The sequence below is a fragment of the Sus scrofa genome, chromosome 7 (assembly GCF_054392235.1).
Source record: "Sus scrofa isolate SSC_HxYL_T2T_F1_AM1 chromosome 7, Sscrofa_HxYL_maternal_Yorkshire_Landrace_v2.0, whole genome shotgun sequence".
Classification (NCBI taxonomy): Eukaryota; Metazoa; Chordata; class Mammalia; order Artiodactyla; family Suidae; genus Sus; species Sus scrofa.
In genome coordinates, this window is record NC_139389.1 from 68688540 (window position 1) to 68709874 (window position 21335).

A 21335-nucleotide genomic window follows, 5' to 3' on the forward strand; every position below is an offset into this window, starting at 1 on the left:
CTGGCATCTCCACTTGGGTGTCTCAAATCTCTCTCTCCCTGCTTTCTCTATCTCTTCAGAACTGCCTCAGTGTTTCCTAAAGTTCCTAATGGCATGACTACGTACCTGCTGCTCAAGTCAGAAACCTGGGAGTCATTAAGACCTCTCTTCTCTCCTATACGCAAATGACCAAGTCTGATTCTACATACTTAGCTCTCACCACTCTGCCTGGTCTTCTGTGCCCATCTTTATCAGCCATCTCTCAGTTCACCAAGTGCTTTGTGCTCTCCTACTACCAGCTACAACGTGCCCCCTGTGCTGGGGGTATGTGCCTTCCTTCTTCTTTACCTAGACAAATCCAGTCATCTGAAAGGGCTCATCCCAGACTGAATTAGTTTCTCTTGCCACACAGCCTGTAGCACCTCATTTCTCTTCTTCAGCACAATTTCAATTATTTCAAAATAACTCTTTCTAATAATTAGTATTATGTCTGTTTGATTCTTTGCTCTATCTCTGGCACAGTGTCTGGGGTGTTGCAGGTGTTCATTAAATATTTGCTGACTGAAAAATTTGCAGGAGAAGATACTAACTTTAATTTTGATTAAATTATGACAGAATATGAACATATCCCAGTGCAGATACCCAGCAAGCAGCTGTTTACATGGATCTGAAACTCATGAGAGAGCTCGAGTCCGATTAATAAATGAGTTCCTAAATGTATTTCTCCACTGCCTTTCTTTTGTTCAACCTTATATGCATCTTAGATCTGTGTTGATAAATATAACAAGCTTATTTTACCTTATGGCCAAATTAATTTTTTTGCTACTTCTCAATATGCACTCTCTTTACTAATACAATCTGTTTACTGTCTTCAGCTCATGCAGTGTGCTTTCTCATCTCGTTTTCAATCACTATTCTCACTGAGTCTTTCAAGCACAAGGCAAGCTTCTTCCTTGACTGCCCTACTCTGCCTGACCTCCTCTCTTTTAACACTCTTCACTTTGACTCATCTCATTGTTTCTCGGGTTTTACTTTTCTTGTCCTGTTAGACTGAGGGCACCTGAAGGTCAAGGACCAGGTACTGCCTACAGTACAGAGGACTTTCATTTCAGTAGTTTCATAAAGGAAACAGTAGAAGCGAGTCATTACGAGGATATTTTCATCCTTGCCTATTCTTTCAGTCTCCCACAATCGCCTTATAAGACTGTGCTCGTGGGGAACACTTCCTAGGTTAGCTGTGCTGTTTCTCCCTAAAAGGAAAAAGAGAAAAGTACTCTGCTTTTGAAGAAAGCACTACGTTTCTTCTTATTTCCTACTAGAAAAGATAAAGGTAGAATATTTGTTAGACACTCAAAACTGTCCTTTGGAAGGATACTTATAAAGAAATGATTTGAATGAAATAGTTGGTCAAGGCAGATTCTGAATTAACAGTTAAGTTCTCCAAAGAAAGATTTCAGTAATGATATATATACATCCATTTGGAAAAGTACTCTACCCAAATCAGTTCATTTTCTATTATAAAATACTAGTATTTCTCAATTTTTTTTTGCTTTGTAACTCAATGTTAGAATATAATTAATGTATACTAAAACGTACTCATATAAGCATACAGCCTGCTTATTTTTGACAAATATACATACTTGTGTAATCATTACTACAATCAAGATAGAGAATATTTCCAACATCCAAATAGTGCCCTTATGCCCCTTGCAGTTGATTTGTACTACCCTGGTTTCTAGGCAACCACTTATCTTGCTGTGTCACTATAAGTAAGTGCTGTCTACTCTGTAATTTCATAAATATATAATAACACAATATGTATTCTCTTAGGTTTGGCTTCTTCTGCTCAGAATAACATTTGAGGGATGTGTTATATTGTGGCAAGTATCCATAGCCTATTTCTTGTAACTGCGAAGCAGGTATTCTATTGTACGGCCTTAGTACAATATACCATTTACTCATTTACCTCTTTTAGATTACTATAAATAAATCTATTATGAAGATTTGTATAGGAGTTTCTGTGTAGATATGTCTTTACTTCTCTTGGTTAAGTGATCTACGAATGGGAATGTGGGGTTGTATGGTCAACTTTTTAAGAAACATTCCAACTTTTTAAGATGGTGGTACCATTGGACATTGCCACCGGCAAGTCTAAGAACTATAGTTTTGCATCCTGGCTTATATCTGGTGTTATCAGTCTATTAAATTTTAGCAATTCTAGCTGTGTAGTGATATTTTGCTGCGGCTTTATCTTCATTTCTCTGATGATTAATAAAGTTGAGAATCTTCGTGTGCTTATTGTCCATTCATATACCATCTTCTTTGGAATACTGTGCATCCAAATCTTCTGTCTACTTCTTATTGAATTTTCATCTTCTTATTGAGTTGTCAGAGTTTTAAAAGATATATTCTGGACTCTGATTCTCTGTCAGATACTTGAATGATGAGTATTTTCTCCTAGGCTGTGGTTCATCTTATTGGTGTCTGTCCAAGTAGAAGTTTAACATTTTGATGAAGTCAAATTTATTATTTTTTATTTGTACTTTCTTGCATCCTAAGAAATCTTTGCCTTATCCCAAAGTCATGAAGATTTTTTTTATGTTTTCCACTGTAAGTTTCACAGTTTTAGCTGTTATATTCAAGTCTGTTCTTGTGGATGATGTGAGGTAAGGATCAATGAAGGTTCCTTTTCTTACACAGATGTCTGATTATTTCTACTCCTTTTTTTTTTTTTTTCATGGAAAAGACTATTCTCTTCCCACTGAATGAATTATCTCAGTATTTTTGGCCAAAAATCAATTGACCATATATACATGGATCTGCTTCTGGACTCTGTTCTGTTCCACTGGTTTATTAACACCTACCTTTACGCTAACACTATTATAATGTCTAGGTTACTGTAGCTTTATAGTAAGTCCTAAAGTCAGGTAGTGTGGGTCTTCTAAACTTTATTCTTTTTTTTCAAAAATGGTGATTCTAGCTCCTTTGATTTTTCCTATAAATTTCAGAATAAGTTTACAATGTCTAGAAAAAAAAGAATACTGGGATTTTACTTGAGATTGCATTGGAGAGGACTGTCGTAATATACTCTCTTCCAGTCCATGAACATGGTACCTCCATGTATTTAAGGCTTTTTAAATTTCTCTCAGAATCATTTCCCACTTTTCAGAACAGAGATCTTCTACACATTTTTCAAGTTGATTCCTAAGTACTTCATATCTTTGATGCTATTAAGTGGTGTTGTTATTTTAATTCTAGTTTTGACTGCTTACTGTTAGTATATGGAAAAATAACTGTTTTTGTATATTGACTTTGTGACTTGTGATCTTTTAAACTCACTTATAGTTTTAGTAGCCTTTTAAAAAGATTCCTCAGGATTTCTACCCCAGTAATAACAAGCATGTATAGTGCTCAGATATTGATTTCTAAATATCATTTTCCATAAAAGAAACTAAGAACAGTGGCTTATTCAAGGGCTAAGGCTAGGAGAATACCAGATGAACCTCAGACATCTGAGTCAAAAAATAAGACAGTGCTCAAAGAAAGATGGGGGGATGTCAAATGGGCAGAGAGACTGGATTCCCACTGGCCACTCTTTCTCTATGGAAAGCTCTTTCTCATCAAAGAATGCTAAGAAATGCAGAAGAAATAATATCATTAGAAAATCACCACTTGGGAAATACCACAGTAATAACTGTTATTAGAGATGCTAAAGCTAGTGAGTGAATGTTGGACAAGAAACAAGATGTTTATAAAGACTCAAGGTAAAAAGTACCTACAAGGTACTTTTTAATTATGAAGAAAAAAATAATAACTGAATAGTGGAGAAATGTGGAAGATACCATTTTAATCAAGTGATAAAAGTTAGTTAGCATCACTAGTAGTGGGCTCTCATGGGTGGCCCTGACAGGAACACATGCATCTATGTTGTTCCTTCCAAAAATGCATAAGCTGAATTCAGTGAGGAAATATTACACAAGTCTAAATTGAGGAGCATTCTATAAAAAATAAATGGCCTATACTTTGCCAAAAATGTCATAGTCATGAAAGTCAAGAAAAAAACTGAGGAACTCTTCCATATCAAAGAAAACTAATAAAATACAATAACCCAATATAACATGTGATCCTAGACCAGAAAACAATGTTTTTCTTTTGATATAAGGGATATTAATGAGACAACCAGTGAAATATAAATAAAGTCTACAGACACTGTTTCATGGTTACTTTGTTGATTTTGATAGTTACACTGTGGTTATATTAGAAAATACCTTGTTAGGAAATGCACATTAAAGTGGGTAGAGGGGCACCATGTTTGCAACAGACTCTTACATGGTTCTGAGAAAAAAGTAGGCACATATAGCAGATAAAGAACTTATGATAAAATGTACATCTTAGGGGAGTCTAGGTGAAGGATATATAAAAATTCATTGTACTGTTTTTGAAAGTTTTCTGTAAAAATAAAAGCATTATGTAATAAACAGTTAAAAGAAAGCAATCATATGTGCAATTATTTCCTCTACTTAGCATACATACCCAGATTTTCAATGGTGTAATAGCGCTGTTTGTAGTCCACTTTTATAGTCTGGGCATGAGGGCTGCCAATGCCATAACCAATGGCATAACCTCTGACCACAATGTTCTGATTCTCTGGAGGGGTCCAGCTTACGACGATGCTAGTGACAAGTGGGCGGACGTGAAGAGAACTAGGCACTTCAGGAACACGGGTTTCTGGGAAGGAAAGTAGAAAAGCAAGATGAGATCCAAATCCACATTCCTTTAGAATATTTCAAGGGTACTTGGGGAATGGTGTTCAGTCTCCTGCCAAATTGTGTGGGGCTAAGTTTAGTTCATTATGCCCAAGTAGAGAATCTGCATATACAGTAAAGTACGGCCCATGGTTTTACTGTAGTCTAAGAAAACAAAACTTAAAATGGACTGAAATACAAGACACTGCAGTATTAATTTGGAAGGGAAGACAAAGAGATCCAAGAACCTCTTCCCAATGGAGAAAAACAAATACATTTGTCAATAGTCACCCATTCCTCTTGGTCCCATATCTGATTCCTAGGCTCTACCACATGGGATGAGAAAGGCACGACACCAACTAATTAGAAGCCCACTGTCAACAGGTGATCAAGTATTATATTACAACAATGGTATCAATTATTTATGCCCCAAAGTAACATGATAAGTCAGAAAACACGAAACTTTAGAACTACGAATTGACTAAAAACAGTGGGAGATTAAGAGGCTTTAAAAGGTGGCAATTTACAGTATCTTTCAAACACATTATTTTAAGGCATAAACTTCTCAATTTAAAAATCAGTAAACAAAGAATTAAAGTAAGTACCCAGGTTTTTTGTCTTTCAAGTGCAGCACCTATCTCTGACAAAAGTATATACATACATCCATATGGAGTTATGAATAAACAGGTGAGAAAAGGGGTAAGGTTTCTAGGACTAAGGGAAAAGGGAAAATAACTGAAATAAAGGCAACACTTATGTGGTTCACCGTTAAATTTTAGATGATCCATCTACTTAATGGCCTTGGTAAGAAACCAGACTTAAAGCACTTGTACATTTTCACTTTTTCTACTGCTTAAAGGAATGGTTCTTTAAGAACCACTAATAAAAAAAAAAAATCCAGGAGACTTGATGCATTACAGGAATGAATGACAGCAGTATAATCCTCTAAAGTTCACAGATTTAAGCCACATACATCCAAAACCTATGGCTTTCCAGTTTGACTCATTTGAGTATACAGTCAGTAACTAGCCTGTACCAATTTTGGTAATTGTTGTTCTTACCATCTAAGTCACTTTCAAAAGTTTCAGCAGACAGCCAGTCAGTAGCCGGGCCTGTACCATTGATTGTTAGAGCAGCCACTCGGAAATTATATTCAGTCCCCCGATCAAGACCTGAGACCCAAACGATAAAAAAAGAGGCTGAATCAAGAGCTTTGGAAAAACAAAAGATGAACAACCTCTTATTAAAGCAAATATCTCATCTACCAACCTAGTACAAAGCTACTATCTTGATAACATTTCAGTTAAAGTTAATGCAGAACAATAATACATAAATACAGCACAGAGGACTAGCTCCTCCCTTTAAAGGAGAGGCTGAGGCCCAAACAACCCCAGGGGAAAACAGAATGAGTAAAGCTCCCAGAAGACTGCAGATCCTTTAAAAGAGCTTGAAGGTACCTTAGAGATCACTTAATGTGATCCCTTCATTTTGTTACTAAGGAGGCCAAGTACACAAAGAGGTCAAAGGAATGAAAGTTACAACAAAAGAATGAAGTCAGTTGGTCTCAGAAGACACCAAAGACCAGAAAATAATGCAGAGACAGAACTCCTACCAGTTTACCTCTGTTCTCTGAGCCACCTCTTGACCACTGTGAGCTGTGGTGTAGGTTGCAGACGTGGCTTGGATCTGGCATTGCTGTGGCTGTGGTGTAGGCTGGCAGCTGTAGCTCTGATTCGACCCCTAGCCTTGGAACATCCATATGCCCGAGTGTGGCCCTAAAAAAAGACAAAAGACAAAAAAAAAAGTCTATCCTGGAAAGTGGGGGTCACAGTCAATAATACAGTCAGCTATTCATGCATTCATACTTTCATTTTTTTCCTATTTTTATTGTGTTAAAATATATATATAAAATTTACCACCTTGGCCATTTTTAAGTGCACAGTTCACATGCACACATTTTTAGAGCACTTAAATAGTAGATATTCCGACAGGTCTTGTAAGGGTTATGAAAAATCCTACCTCCCCATATCCAAGTAACAGGATCTTTGGCCAGCAGCATGTATAGAAACTCCAAAGAGAGAATTATTGAGAGAAAAATTGGCCAGGATGCAGGATGAGCCCTGACTCAGTTAATCAATTCTGTCATGTGGTGTGAGAGGAAAGATGGGAGGTTCTGTTCTCTACAGGCCTATCCTGATCGTTTGCCCACAAGAAAGCAAGAAGCAAGACAGGAGGAAAAGCAGAATGGCTGGGCCCAGGTCAGCTGATCTGTCTCCTTCCTGCATACATTGAACACAAAGTGTCAGGGGGACTATATAGGCATTTGTAACTGCTAACAGACAACAATCTGGGCCATTAGCAAACATGGTTCAATTGAGGGCCTGACTATCATTCCCTCCTCTCTGGGGAGATGGAATGTAAGAGATTTGGAGCCTGCACTTAAGCAGGTGCAAGTAAGGGAGAGACCGGTGAGTAAAGAGGCCGAGGGCCTCTCCCTTGCAGTAACCTTCAAAAAGCTCATGGCCTAAAACCAAGGCACTCAATTCATATTATAAAGATATGGCAGAATGTGCGAAGTGCTGTAAGTAGTACAAAAAGAAGAAATAACAATTACTTCTGGCTAAAACTTAAAATTCTATAATTTGTCACGGAGTACCAGGATCTTGGGAATTCACATTGTTCTCTAACACTTATTAGTTTCAAGTTAATGCTTCAAGAGAATAAAGACCTTTACTTTTGCTCACCAGTGTATACCTTGTGCCAGCACATACTACTAAAAATTCAGTAAAGTCTATTAAACATATGAATGAATCCAAATGTGATTTTAAAATGCAAGCATTTTCTTAATAAAGAAAAGGCTATTTTTACGATACCATTTTTAAAGTGGTATTTGGCTTATACATCAGATGTCTCATGGGGAAAATGAATATGTCTCATGGGCAAGGACTGCATCTATTTTTACTTATTAGGAATAAGAACGGTGTCTGCTACACAATAAGTATCTACTCTGTATTCAAAATAAAAGTCTTATAGATGGGAAATATTTTTTTATTTGTATTGGAATAAAATCAGACTGACTTCTAAGAACATCTGTGACCAGTTTTGCTGTAACGCCCCTGAGATGTTTCAGCAACACCCTCACAGCCATATTTACCTGCTGTAGCTTGGAGCTGCAGTGTTCATGTGAAGAAACTAGAGGACTGCAAGATAACCTGGAAGACAAACATTCACCTTCTCCTATTTTGAGAGAAGTCAGTCCCATCTGTCAGGTAGGAGGATGGAGAAAAGCTTGCTGGTTTACTGGAGTACAGGGGTTTTTTTTTTGTTTTGTTTTGTTTTTCTCCCACTGTTAGTGTTCTCTCAATCTTTGGAAACCCATACCTATACAGAAGGGGAGACTCACTGCACTTTTTTTGCCGTGGATCTTGGTTCTATCAAGAATCTGGCCTCAGGGGGACATAAGGAAAGTGGCTGATGTCAAGCTGCTCTAATCCTTTCATGTCTACCCAGGAGGGGGACAACGCATGGAAAGTTTAGGATTCCCCCAAGGTGTTGAAATTAATTCTCAAGGCTTATATAATAATGACAGTATCCCCAATTCTCAGTAGTTCTCTTCTATCAGATCTGCTAGGAAACTCCAAAAAGGTTTCCTAGAGGTATCTATTCTTTCTGAGCATGGTTCTAATATCCAAAGAGCAAAAAGCACTTCTTTATCTTTCCAGGCTTCTCCTGCAAAGCCAACTTGCTCTGGCCAATCCAACTCAATTCCCCTGCATAAGGAAGGAAGAGAGGATAACTCTGTCTTCTATACTAGAGACGTGTTAGGTGGGTCACTCTTGCTTTCTTGCACATAAAGGGAAAACTATACAAAAGGAGAGATCCTGGAGTTCCTGTTGTGCTGCAGTGGTTAACAAATCTGACTAGGGGAGTTCCCGTCGTGGCGCAGTGGTTAACGAATCCGACTAGGAACCATGAGGTTGCGGGTTCGGTCCCTGCCCTTGCTCAGTGGGTTAACGATCCGGCGTTGCCGTGAGCTGTGGTGTAGGTTGCAGATGTGGCTCTGGCATAGGCCGGCGGCTATAGCTCCGATCAGACCCCTAGCCTGGGAACCTCCACAGGTTTAAGAAAAGGCAAAAAGACAAAAACAGACAGACAGACAAACAAACCCACAAAAGGAGTGATCCTAGACAGAATTTTCTAAAATTTTATGTCCATGGTAGCAATAATGATTATTGCATTGCTGTGGCTATTTACAAATGTAGTTTCAGGGCACATCTACATGAGCAGTGTCAGTATTATCAAAATCATTTTGTAGGCTTCTTCTACCAACTAGATTGAGCAGACCCTTTGCTTATATAGCTTTGATTTACTTTTTTCTCAGATTATAAAATATTTATGTGTGTGTATATATATATATATATATATATATATATATATATATATATGAGAAAATATGGAGAATACAGAAAAACACAAGTAAGTCAATGAAACTCCAACACGATTTCACCAGAGACGGCAGAAGCTATAAAAATGTTTTCCACTAATTTTTATCAAGTCAGAAATAGACTGAACTATTACAAAATCTTTTGAACCATTTTGCTTTGTCCGTATAAGTCCACAACGCAGAGCAGTCATTAGACCAGCACAATTCAATGCTTCAAAGAAACACCATCTCCTAGCTTTTGCCTATGTGCAAGGCAGTTTACCTTCGATCAGCTGTGACAGCTGTGTCCCAGTCACCAAGGTCTCAGTGACATCACTCTTTCGGGAGGCCTTTCGGTAGCGAATCTTGTAGCCAGTAATCTGTCCATTTTGTGTGGCTGGAGGTGGTGGCTGCCAGTGAATCACAATACTCTGGGAAAGACAAGATTACAGGAAAAGACTAAATATATCAAATCCTGGTTCTGTTTTACTCTTCTATGTATTATTACCCTGAAGTCACTATGTAAGAGAAGAAGGAACATGAAGGCAACAGAGTACTCAGAGTATTACCAAGTTATTTAATAATCACTCAAAAATACTTTGTAATTTAAAACCCTCAAAGATCAAATGGGGAGATTATATTTATGGGCAGTATACTCTGGGCACTTGATCTTCTGAGTATTTTGCCAGAATGAAGACATGGGCAAAAGTGTCAGGAACATATTTGAAGGAAAATGTAAGGTCAGAAGCATGTGGATTAGGAAGGAAACACCTCTTGTTAGGTGTAAGATCTCTTCTACCTCCATTGTAGGAATAACATAATTAGATGATTTTTGCATAAAAACTTTCCAAAGAGGGAACTATTAATTGACAGCTGGTTGTTTATTAAAGGAAAAGGACTCCCAGGGTACTTGTTTGGAAAGACTGCTATCTCAGTTGTCTACGTAGCCCAGGAGGGGCTCTGGGCCTCTGAGAGGCACATACAGCTTGCAGAGTACATTGAACTTGACTAGGAGGGAAGATTTCAGCCCTGCAACCACCTGACAGATGTCCGCCTTTGATTCATGCTCGGCTCACCTCACGGTACCAAAGCTATGGTATTATAAACAACTTTCTTCCTTCACCTTATCACAAAGGTTCTGGATGGTTAAGATCTAGAATATCATGATTTACATAATGATAGCAATGTATGTACAGAAATGCTAAAGTAATTTTGGCTTAAGAGAAAGGCAGTAAAGTTAAACAGTATAAACTGGAGCTGGTTTGTAAGCCTAGCTTTACTGGCCATGCAATATCTATATTACTTTATTTCTCTAGTTGATTATGATTGTTTTGATGTGAAATATCCCTTTCTGTAAGCTCTTCTGAAGCTTAACAGTAAACCACTAAAAATGAATAAGAGCAATACAAAGCTTTACCTTTGAATTTCTCACTTCTAAAGACAGATTCTGAGGAGCAGCACTGGGAACTGTACAGGCAAGAAAAAAAGAAAAAAAGTTTTCAATTACCCACATATTACCTATCATGTCACTGCTATTGGCTGGACTTTACACAAATGCACATCTCAAACACTGATATGCAACCAGAAGGTCTAAACCCAGCAGCCAGTGCCCTCATGTTGATGTAGTATTAGGATAAGATGTGGCCATATCTGATTCATCTGGGATTGGCATATGCACACTGATGCAGATGGAATGACAGGCCAACAGGGACCTGCTGGCTAGCACAGAGAACTCAAACCCATATTCTATGATAATCTATGTGGGAAAAGAATCTGAAAAAGAATGGATGTGTATACATGTATAACTGAATCACTTTGTGGTACTGCAGAAATTATCACAACATTATAAATCAACTATAATTCAATAAAACTTTAAAAAATGAAAAAAAACCCCTCAATGATAGAACTCTCCCCCAAGTAATAAAAATAATGAAACATTCACATCTATGCACCCACACTCAAGTCAGGCTGTACCTCTGGGAAGTCAAATACTTATTTCAAGGATATGAAACTCTCCTAGACCCCCAAAACATTCTGAACCTTTAGTATATTCTTTTGAATATTCTTGGTAATAGCATTATCTTTATCTTGGGGTACATTTTCTGGAAACAAGTCTAATGAATGCGGCAAATGAATTAAGCGGGTAGTGTCATTATGAGTCTGAAATGTGATGTCCATATAGCAATAAGCATGGCTTTCTTGGAGGGTTCCTAAACTTGTTTTGAAAGCAGTTCCCAAGTAAAACAAAGTGATATTTAAGCAATGACAGTTCAGTAAAATGACCATCCGGCTTCCCCAGGCAACTATATAGCAGGGAACACTCATTCAGATGTGAGAAGTTTGGGAATGTTGGTTAAACAAACAGCTGTTTAACTTTAGTTCCTCACATATGAGAACATAAGACAAGAGTATCTCAAAGTTTACGGTCCATATTTCCTTCCAGCATCTCTTTTTGCAGTAACTACAGGAAGCCAATTTAAGTAAACCTGATCAGTTTCTTCTTCAGAGAATGCTGTCTTTAGCTTTTCTATCCTAATTCATCTGTGGAAACTTCTCCCTACTATTCTCTGACATTTGGTGACCAAGCATATAACTAGTGCCAACTGTGCAACAGGCTTCTGGATGACAGAGACAATTTCTTATTCACTATTATATCCTCTGCTAACAAAGTACATCAGGCTTCAAACCAGAAATTCAGGCACAGAGGGGCTGGAGAAGGGCTTAGGCACCTGTATTTTGAAAAAATCCATGGATGATTTTAATCATTTCCCTGTTAAGAATCTGTGACTTAGCTGCAGAGGCACAAACATAGCTGCTGTTGCTGTATTTTTCATTTTTTTTTCGGACACACCTGCGGCATGTGCAAGTTCCCAGGCCAGGCTCTGAACCGCTGCCACAGCAGTAACTCAGGCCACAGTGTTGACAACACTGAATCCTTAACCAACTAAGCCACCAGGGAACTCCCACAAGATTAATATTTTTAAAGACTTCATGCCATGTATTTTTTTTTTGCAAAATTTCCATCAATTTTGATATGTCTTGTTGTTTCATCATGATTATATCTAAATTAAACATTTTTGCAGGGATGTACATAGGTGAAATAGGTGAAGTTATGTCTTTCTCGATGCATCACATCACATGAGGTCAGCCTGCTTCTTTACTGGTGATGAGATGTTTGACCACCTGCTTAAGGCAGTCAAACTATAGCTTCTAAAGCATGCTTGTCTATATATAAGGGCTACAGACATGTACATTCATTTTTTAGAAAAAGATATTTTTGCAACACTTGGTTTAGCTGAGTTTCAGGAAATAATACATACACTAAATGCAATGAACTGTTAACTTTCTGTCTAAAAATACTTCAAAAAAAAAATGCTGGTCTTGACCTACTCAACCTCTTTGGCAAGCTGTACTTTGAAAACTATTGCTTTAGGTCACGGGTATAAGCAAATAACTTGGCTTAGGAATTCAGTCATAAGTGAGAAATAAACTGTCACAAAATATTGAGGCATTCAAAAGACCTATTTGGCTTGCAAATATGATTGCTAAGTAGGGCAAGGCCAGTTTTCCAACACCCTGGGATGGTCTGTGTTATGAACAAGCAATAATATTTACTAAAACAAAAGCACCTACTAAAAATAAAAACACTAAGGAGCTATTCAGTACCAGGTACTGCATGTTCTATGCTCTCTTCACCAGATTTTTACAGCAACCTAATGAAGTATTAATCTAAATTTTGTATGTAAGGACACATGCTCAGACATGTGAGGCGACTTGACCAAAATCACAATATCAGAACTGGTACTGAACCAAATCTTCTTGACGTTAAAGCTCATGATCTTACTATGCCATTAGGGCCCCGAAGTGTATGCTATTTTTGTTGCAGAGGAAGAAAGACTCACCATCTGAAAATGTTCGAACAGCAACATCTTGTGTGGAGACTCCAGGACCATGTTTATTGTAGGCGACCACTCGGAAACTATACCCTGTATATTTTTTCAGTCCACTAATGGTGTGGGAGTGACTTGAAACATCAACATCCTTGAATAAAATAAAACCACTTATATATACACAACTCAAGCCAAAATAAATGCTATAAAATAAAGAATTAACTACAAAAATTCTATATTTGACATAATGCAGATTTTAATCCCTTTCACAGAATGTTGTTTAATAACCAAAACAAATTAATCATGAACACTGGCAATTTGCTGAGAAATACTGCTTGATGTTTAGTGACTCTTGCTGGCAAAAACTACAGAATAAACCTTGGTACCAAGAAATAAAATCTGTCAACTTTTCATTTTCTACACATCTTTTCCCCCTTCAGATTTCTCGACAAGCAAGTACTGACTTTTGGAAATATATTTCAACTCTACTATTCTAATAAGTGCATTAAAAATGGCTTAATATTATACCTGTTCTTTATCAGTCCCTTTTTCCATGTAGTACAATTTGTAATTCTGTATTTCCCCATTTCCAGACAATGGCGTTTCCCAGGTGACAGTGATGGACGTAGGAGAAGTTGCATATGCTCGGATGTTAGGTGCTGGGCCAGGGAGCTGAACTAGAAGGAAAATTTCAAGATATCAAGATACAAATGAAATTTACTGTACCTCTCAATGACCAATTTCAGCAATAATGGTATACTAGCCATGTTTTAAAAACAATAAAACCAAGAAAACAAATAATCTGACTGAAGTGGTTTCAGGATAATATATCATTAAAAGATTTCCTGGAGTTCCCACTGTGGCTCATGAGTTAATGGACCTGACTAGTATCCAGGAGGATGATAATGGACTGACCCCTGGCTTCACTCGGGGGGTTAAGGATCTGGGATTGCAGTGAGCTGTGGTGTATGTCGCAGACGTGGCTTGGATCCTGTGCTGCTGTGGCTGTGGTGTAGGCCGAGGGCTATAGCTCTGATTCGAGCCCTGACCTGGCAAACTCCATGTGCTTTAGATGCGGCCCAAAAAGACAACAACAACAATGAAAAAAGATTTCCCTCTTTATCACTTAAAACCAAAAATTATCTGACAAGTATCCCAAATTTACTCAAAGAAAAAGTGAAGACAGCAGAATTCTTCCTGTGGTTTATAAAACCCAAGTTTTGCAGTTGGAATGCTGCACATAACAGCAACCACCACAAAAAGAAAGCCTTCTTTTGCCAGGCGCTGGGGATACAATGACTGATGGACAGAGTCCTTGCCCAAAAGAACTCCCAGTCTAGGGGGAAGTCAGACATATAAATAGTTACAGAGAATAATATCCTGTGAGTGCTGACTCATTAGGTAACAACTGTAATGAAAACAAAAAGAAGAGAGTGCACAGTTCTGGCCCTGGGAGGGGTGGTTAGGAAAGGGGGTGAAGACTTCCAGGGAGCAGGAAGAATGAATAGTTTTCTCAGATATGAAGGGGGCAACTGATCCAGTTAACAGAGATGACATGTGATAAGACAGTGTTATGTGGTTGAGGCTGAAACAGAGAACAGATGTGGGAGAGAGAGGATAACAAGAGCCAGGTAATAGAGACCCCCGAAGGCCCTGCTATGAGTTTGGATTATTCCCTGTAGGTAATTACTGAAAAGTTACCAGCAAGAACATGACAAGATTATGACCAAATCTGTATTTTGAGAGAACATGTGAACACAGGCATGAAAGAAAAACAGTAAGGAAACAAGACTAGATAAATAATAATATAAAAAATAGCCACCATTTATTGAATCAGTCCAGCACTAAGTGCTTTACATATACGTAAATTACACCTTATTTAATATTTTCACTAGCCCAAATGAGATGGATACTACTATCATCCCTATTTATAGACAAGGCTGAGAGGTTAAGAGCCAGTCCCAAATTATGGTAAAGTGGGTGACTGGTAGAGCCAGGAGTTGAGCACTTTCTGGTTCTAAAATGTGGTCTCAAGATGACTAGATAGGAGATGATGAAAACACCCTCCACAGGACATACATAACTCTAAGACTCCATGACTGGCACACCCACTGACTGCTCAGCATTAAATCCTACAACCTCTCTTCTCCTTTTTCACTACATTCTTTTTGTCTGACTGACACATTCCAGTCCCAATTTATACACAAATCCTGGGGGGTTGCTTATGCCTACACCTGGTAGATATGGTAGACCTGAAAACCATTTTTCTGGTGCCAGAGCTCCTGTAACAGACATCCATTTGATTAAAGGGGGAAAAAAACACAACAAAATGTAAAACAAACTGGCTTTCTTAAATAACAGCATCACAGTTTAAGATTAGTTTTGCTACCAAAGTCGAGAAATCTGAATACGGTTATTCTGACAGTTGTTTGCTTTATTTAGCCATGAATCATGTTATTCACTTAATGTTAAGAGCATGTTTTGCTCAGCCCGACAGGTGGGACTTGTCACACTTCTGCTGCGATGGAAAACTTTTCTCTAACTTTTTAAAGGGACAAGAAAACAGAACAAATTCCCTTGAAATCACTTTCAATATATTCATTGGCTAAACATGGGCAAATATGATACTAAAAAAGGCGCTAATAAATTCTTTCCTCTGTACAGTGGCATAAAAAATGGAAAAAATTTTAAGTTGGTTTGCAAAGCTAAAAATATAGAATATTTTCCAAGGGCTGACTTCAACACTCACACCCTCCCCCCAAGTCCGAATGCCTCCAGATGAAATGCAAATTTCTCTCCAATAACTCCTCTTTTGCCAAAACATGTCACAGTCACGCTCCATCCCTAAAACACCCTCACCAGAATCTGTTGCCCCTTCCATTTATATCTTAACCCACTGTGCCATAGTGGCAACTCCTCCATCAATATTCTTATTTAGCTACTTTCTTTTGATAAAACTCCTTGAACAAAGGATGCCTATGCTCCTTGTGATGACACTACATCACACCATTGCCCATTTACCTGTCTGTCTCTAGTACCAGACTGGAAGCTCCTTGGGAACAAAAGTCAAGTCTTACTCATCTTTACATCCTGGCCGCCTAGCATGGTGCCTGGCACACAGCAGGCACTCAGTAAAACCTCTTCTTTCATCTCCAAATTGACAATGCCCCTTCTAGTCTGGTGGTTCTCAACAGTTGACTTGTAAGGTTCTGAAATGATAATGAAAACCAACCACAGGCTCCTTCCTAAGGAAAATATGAACACAGACACAGACACAAATACTTTCATGTATCTTGAGAAAGATCACAGCCCCAGGATGGAACCCTTGTCCTGAATCAAATTCAGTGGGCTTTGCCTTTGTTTTCATCATGACCCACCTTGCATGTTTATTTTTTACTCCTATTTGGGGGATTTGGGTCAAGCAGCTTCCTTCCCCATAACGCTTTCTCTAAGCTGCATGCTTCAAGGCTAATCTCAGGTCTTACTTTCTCCTGGAAACCTGACTTGATTTACCTCACTTTTACAGTAACCTGTTCCTTGTTCTGTATCCATTACCTCTCATGAAGAACACCTGTACATGAAAGTTAATGAAGGAAAATTGAGTTTCAAATCTAAGCGATTGTTTCTGCTCGTATCTGAACATAGTAAGTGTGAAATTCAAATCCTTTCCCTTAAGTGAGAATACATTCTTTTCTTCAATCAACCCTATGACTCTCTGATGGCCCTCTTTCCCTGCCTGGGTTTGATCCCTGGTCTTTAAGCTTTAGCACTGACATACACAACAGTCTCCTATCTTGATGCTCTTTCTTTAAGGCAAGAATTCCTATCTTGTCATCCTCTGCATCGCCAACAGCTTGTGCAGTGTCCAGTGCAGGAGGTCCTCAGGAATTGTTTGATGGGAAAATGATCTGCTGTAGCTTCTTCACTTTGCTTATGCCACCTATCAGGTAGAGTCCTTGAATTACTTCCACAGTTTCACTGGTAAATTTATTTAACCTGTTTAGTTCCCTGGTCAGCAGCTTCTACAAATGTTTCCCACATGCTCCGAAGCATAGGGAAGTTCCCAAGCTAGTGGTCAAATCAGAGCTGTAGCTGCTGCCACAGCAACTTGGGATCCAATCTGGTCTGAGACCTGCACTACAGCTCACAGCAATGCTGGATCCTTAACCCACTGAGTGAGGCCAGGGATTGAGCCCTGCATCCTCATGGATACCAGTCAGGTTCATTAACAAACTCTGAGCCATGACGGGAACTCCAGGCCCGGTAGCTGAAGTAAAATTTTGTTACTGGAAGTCTGTTAACACAGCAACACTAGTGCAGTTAAGAGTAAAAGACAATCGGAAAAGGTCTGGAGGAAAAATAGTGGCTTTTGTTAAAAGAAGGTGAAACTGAAGAAGAAAGCCTCATGGGAAAAGCATTAATTCTGGTTTGACTGCTTCTTGGAATTTCTGGCCTAGAGTTTACAACCAAAATTTAAGACATAAAAGACATTTATCAGATAAATCAACTTGACACTCACTCCAGCTTGAGAAAATCTTAAGCAATGTCACGGGAAGAAACACTGCTTAGCACAGAAGACCACAGGTCCAAAGTAAAGCTTTGAAGAGATTCTGAAGAGTGTAGTATGTATAAAGATCCGGGCCATCCAGTTGATAACAATTATTGAATACCTACTTCATGTGGCACTGCATTAGACATGGTAGGAAATACAAGGATAACCAAGACTCCGTCTTCCCCATAAAATTAATGAGATATAGTCTGGTCACCATAATTTGAGGAAGAAAGTGGTAATGTATCCCAGGATTGTTGACATACAACCTTAGATGAGAGGCAAGATTCCAGAAGGCATCTGAGCTCTTAAAAGGATCAGTACTATCAGCAGAATTACATTGTCTTCCACTATTTGCTACTGTTTGGTGTGAATTAATCTGATCTCCCTTGACTAGTTCAGAAGGTCCTTGAAGGTAGAACTGCTATCATCTGCACACCCACGGTATGCCAGTCTACACAGAAAGCAGACCTCCAAACAGTCTCCCTGCAGGTGGGGCTGACAGACAGGTGCAAGACTTACCCTCAGGCTGTGTTTCTACTCGGAGTGGAGCTGAACTCTCTCCAGAGCCATGCTTATTTTGAGCCATTACTCGAAAGATGTACACAGTCGCTGGCATTAGGTTTTGAATGGTTACCTGCATTTCTCCTGGGCGACTGGTATTCTCAACACGTTCCCTTTGGATAAAGAGTTATTTGGAAAGAAACAGCATCGATTAGGAAAACTTCTAGAATGTGCAGTTTCATTTTCATTTCAATGCCTATAGATACCACACTACATCAAAATCTTAATAAATTTAAGTCAAATTAACTCTCAAGAAGGGAAACTTTTAGGGCTAGAACAATGCACAGAATATGGATACTGGCAAAGAGCAATGTCATACGTGTCTGATAACTGGGTGATGTTCTAGCTTAAACAGTAAGGCTATTGTCGGTCATACTCTCAACTTCGTATCAGAGAGACACAGACAAGAGTCTTCTCGGTGTCATCTCAAAGGGGACAGCTGGTCACCGATTTTGTCCACTTCAGAAATCACTGAGTTTGAAGGGATGATTTTCAGGGAAACAAACAGAAGACGATTACAGATATGATCCAGTTTTTACACAGAGTATCAAAGAATGCTACATATCTTTTAGTTAATAGATTCTCAGTAAAAGGAATGCTAGAGAGGATCACTTTTAAGATTGGGAATATTAAAAATTTAAATGAATCCAATCTATAAAATAAGCTAATCATGACTGACTTCTATAATTTTTCTAAAAACAAATAACCTTTATGAATGATTTTCAAACTGATTTGAAATGTTTAACAAATCTTACCACAAACAGTACCAATGAATCTAGTGGTCTAGTGTTATGAGATGCAAACAGAAAAACAGTCATCTAGATTCTTTAAAAAAAGCTTCCAGGCTCTATAGTGGGGGTTTGTGTGTCCACACTTGGGTTCATAATTATGCTCAGTATACTGTACTCACCATAACAAAAATGAGATATTTGCTTTCAACAAATAATGTAAAGGAAAATACTTGTTTTAGACAAATAGCTGGCTTTTATGAATTACCAATTATGTGAGGGTAATTCTCACTTTAAAATGTTGATAATTTTCCCTGACATCACTGATTAAAATTTGTGTGGTTCTATATGACCATATGCCAATTTCTCTGTTTGTGTTTGAATATTTCTATTTTAGGAATTTAAATGTTTTTTAACAGTTTTTCTATAGTTCTCTAAACCACCTTATTTTAATTAGGACAAGCTAACAGCAGCCACCCACATCATGCTTAGAGACACTGTCTACAGTCATTAGCGTCCATTGGAAAAGAGCACCATGGCAACAAGTTATTATTGCTCAGAGACACTTGAGATATCTATATGGATCATTTTCTCTTCAGATAACCTTTAATTCACAGATTTAGAAGGCGGCTATCAACTTATTTCTTATACTATGAGGTTTCTGACACTCGATCTGATCTTAAATGACTTCTGTCTAAAAGGAAGTATGGTATTTTACATTTCAGTGAACTAAAAGCTCTACACCAGAGCACAGATGAGTCTGTTTTGCTCACTGTATATGAACAAATTCTCTCTGAGAAAAGACACTGAGGGGGCACTATTTGACTTTAAATTGAAATGAAAGAGTGTTTCATTCATGTTCACATATCACAGAAGCGCCAACAGAATGCTCGTACAAAGAAGCAGCATCACAAATATGTGCTGTGTGAATGAGTGGAATTTTGCCTTCTAATGTGTAAATCTTAAATAGTAATGATATCACATGTATCTTTTTTGTTTGTTCTTATGTAAAAGGGGAAAAAAACCTAGAACAAATTTCTGTAGAAGCATTACAATTAGAAAAAAAGAGCAGTACGTATGACTCTCTAAGATGAAATATCTAGCACCGGCAAAGGTTTCTAACACTAGATTGGTCTAAGGTCCCAGAACCAAGTTTTTAATCTAGAAAAAAACTTCTGACATCAGGAAAGGTCCAGGGTGAGTTATGAAGGACAATTCTCATAAATGGGTGAGGTTAGGATGGGACTCAGGTTAGAATGTTAACTAAGAGTCAAAAGAGGTGCATTTTACACTAAGACAGCGCAGGGCCAGGAGTCAGGAGCTCTAATTCTAGTTCTGGCAACACCGCTGTCTTGCTAGCATATCATGGGCAAGTCACTAATTCTTTCTGGGCTTGTTTCTTCATGTATTAAATAAAAGAATGAGACTAAGGTAGCGAACTTTTTCTTAAAGGGCTTGATGTTAGATATCTACAGGCCAAGATGCAAAATGAAAAATATCGCCGACCAGATGCACACTTAAAAATCCAAGGGTAACTTTACAGCTGACCCTCCCCATCTGTGGTTCTGTCTCTGGGTATTTAACCAACTGTGGATTGTGTAGTACCACAGTATGTATTTACTGAGGAAAATCCACATATAAGTGCAGTTCAAATCCATATTGTTTAATAGTCAACTGTAGCTACTTACATAACCTACTAAAATGTGACCATTTGAAAATGTAAAAACTATTCTTAGCTCCTGGGCCATAAAAATAACGGGTCTAATTTGGCCTAGGGTCTACAGTTTGCCAACTGCTGAACTTAAGCTAACACATTATGTAAGGCGTTGTCCATCTTGAAAATGCTATTAATTTCTGGAATAACTTACTCTGCAGTCTTTGTTTAGTGGATAATAGAAAATACTGCTGTTTGCACAAAAGGCATTGGAAAAAAAAAAAAAAAAGGTGACCCTTTCATAGGTGAAATGGCTGAGGAAAGATCCTTTGGAATTTCAGGAAACAAGAGTACCCAAGAGAATTACATAATTCATGACTAAGGTGTATAGTGCCACCTGGTGGATGAAGTTTCAAATGCAGGAAGTAAGGGAATTTGTAAATGCAAGCAGTGGCATACGTACGTTCTCACATTGAACTGTTTTAAGTCTATGAAGAAATCTTCTTACCTTCATTTTTTAGATGAGAAAATTTAAGCTTGTAAAGGTTAAGTAAATTTTGTTTATAAAACACGTAATGGGAATCTAGCTTCTGACTTAGTGTTATTTATATTCTTTCATTGCTTCTATTCAGGAATCATAATCTTAAAATATTGAAGTGAAAAAAACTATTAGTGTCCAAGAATCTTCCTCTGAAATATTCCCCAGATTTATTCTGTCTGCTCCAAGTCACTGCTAGCATCTTCTTCCGAGCCTATCACATGCCTAGATCAACCTAACTACTACCTGATCTGTCTCCCTGACT

The 21335-nt window shown here is 38.1% G+C and overlaps 1 protein-coding gene across 16 annotated transcripts in view; it reads right to left on the minus strand.

Annotated features, from left to right (window-relative positions):
- The window catches only part of NEO1 (neogenin 1), a 234381-nt gene that overhangs the window by 34192 nt on the left and 178854 nt on the right, over positions 1 to 21335 (minus strand). For all 16 annotated transcript variants that reach the window (XM_021099097.2, XM_021099089.2, XM_021099096.2 and 13 more), the window contains exons 9-15: positions 18109 to 18263; positions 13566 to 13714; positions 13050 to 13188; positions 10565 to 10614; positions 9431 to 9578; positions 5786 to 5896; positions 4513 to 4707 (exon numbers count right to left, since the gene is read on the minus strand). In XM_021099097.2, coding sequence (XP_020954756.2) covers positions 4513 to 4707; positions 5786 to 5896; positions 9431 to 9578; positions 10565 to 10614; positions 13050 to 13188; positions 13566 to 13714; positions 18109 to 18263 — 947 coding nt within the window. The remainder of the gene's footprint in view (positions 1 to 4512; positions 4708 to 5785; positions 5897 to 9430; positions 9579 to 10564; positions 10615 to 13049; positions 13189 to 13565; positions 13715 to 18108; positions 18264 to 21335) is intronic.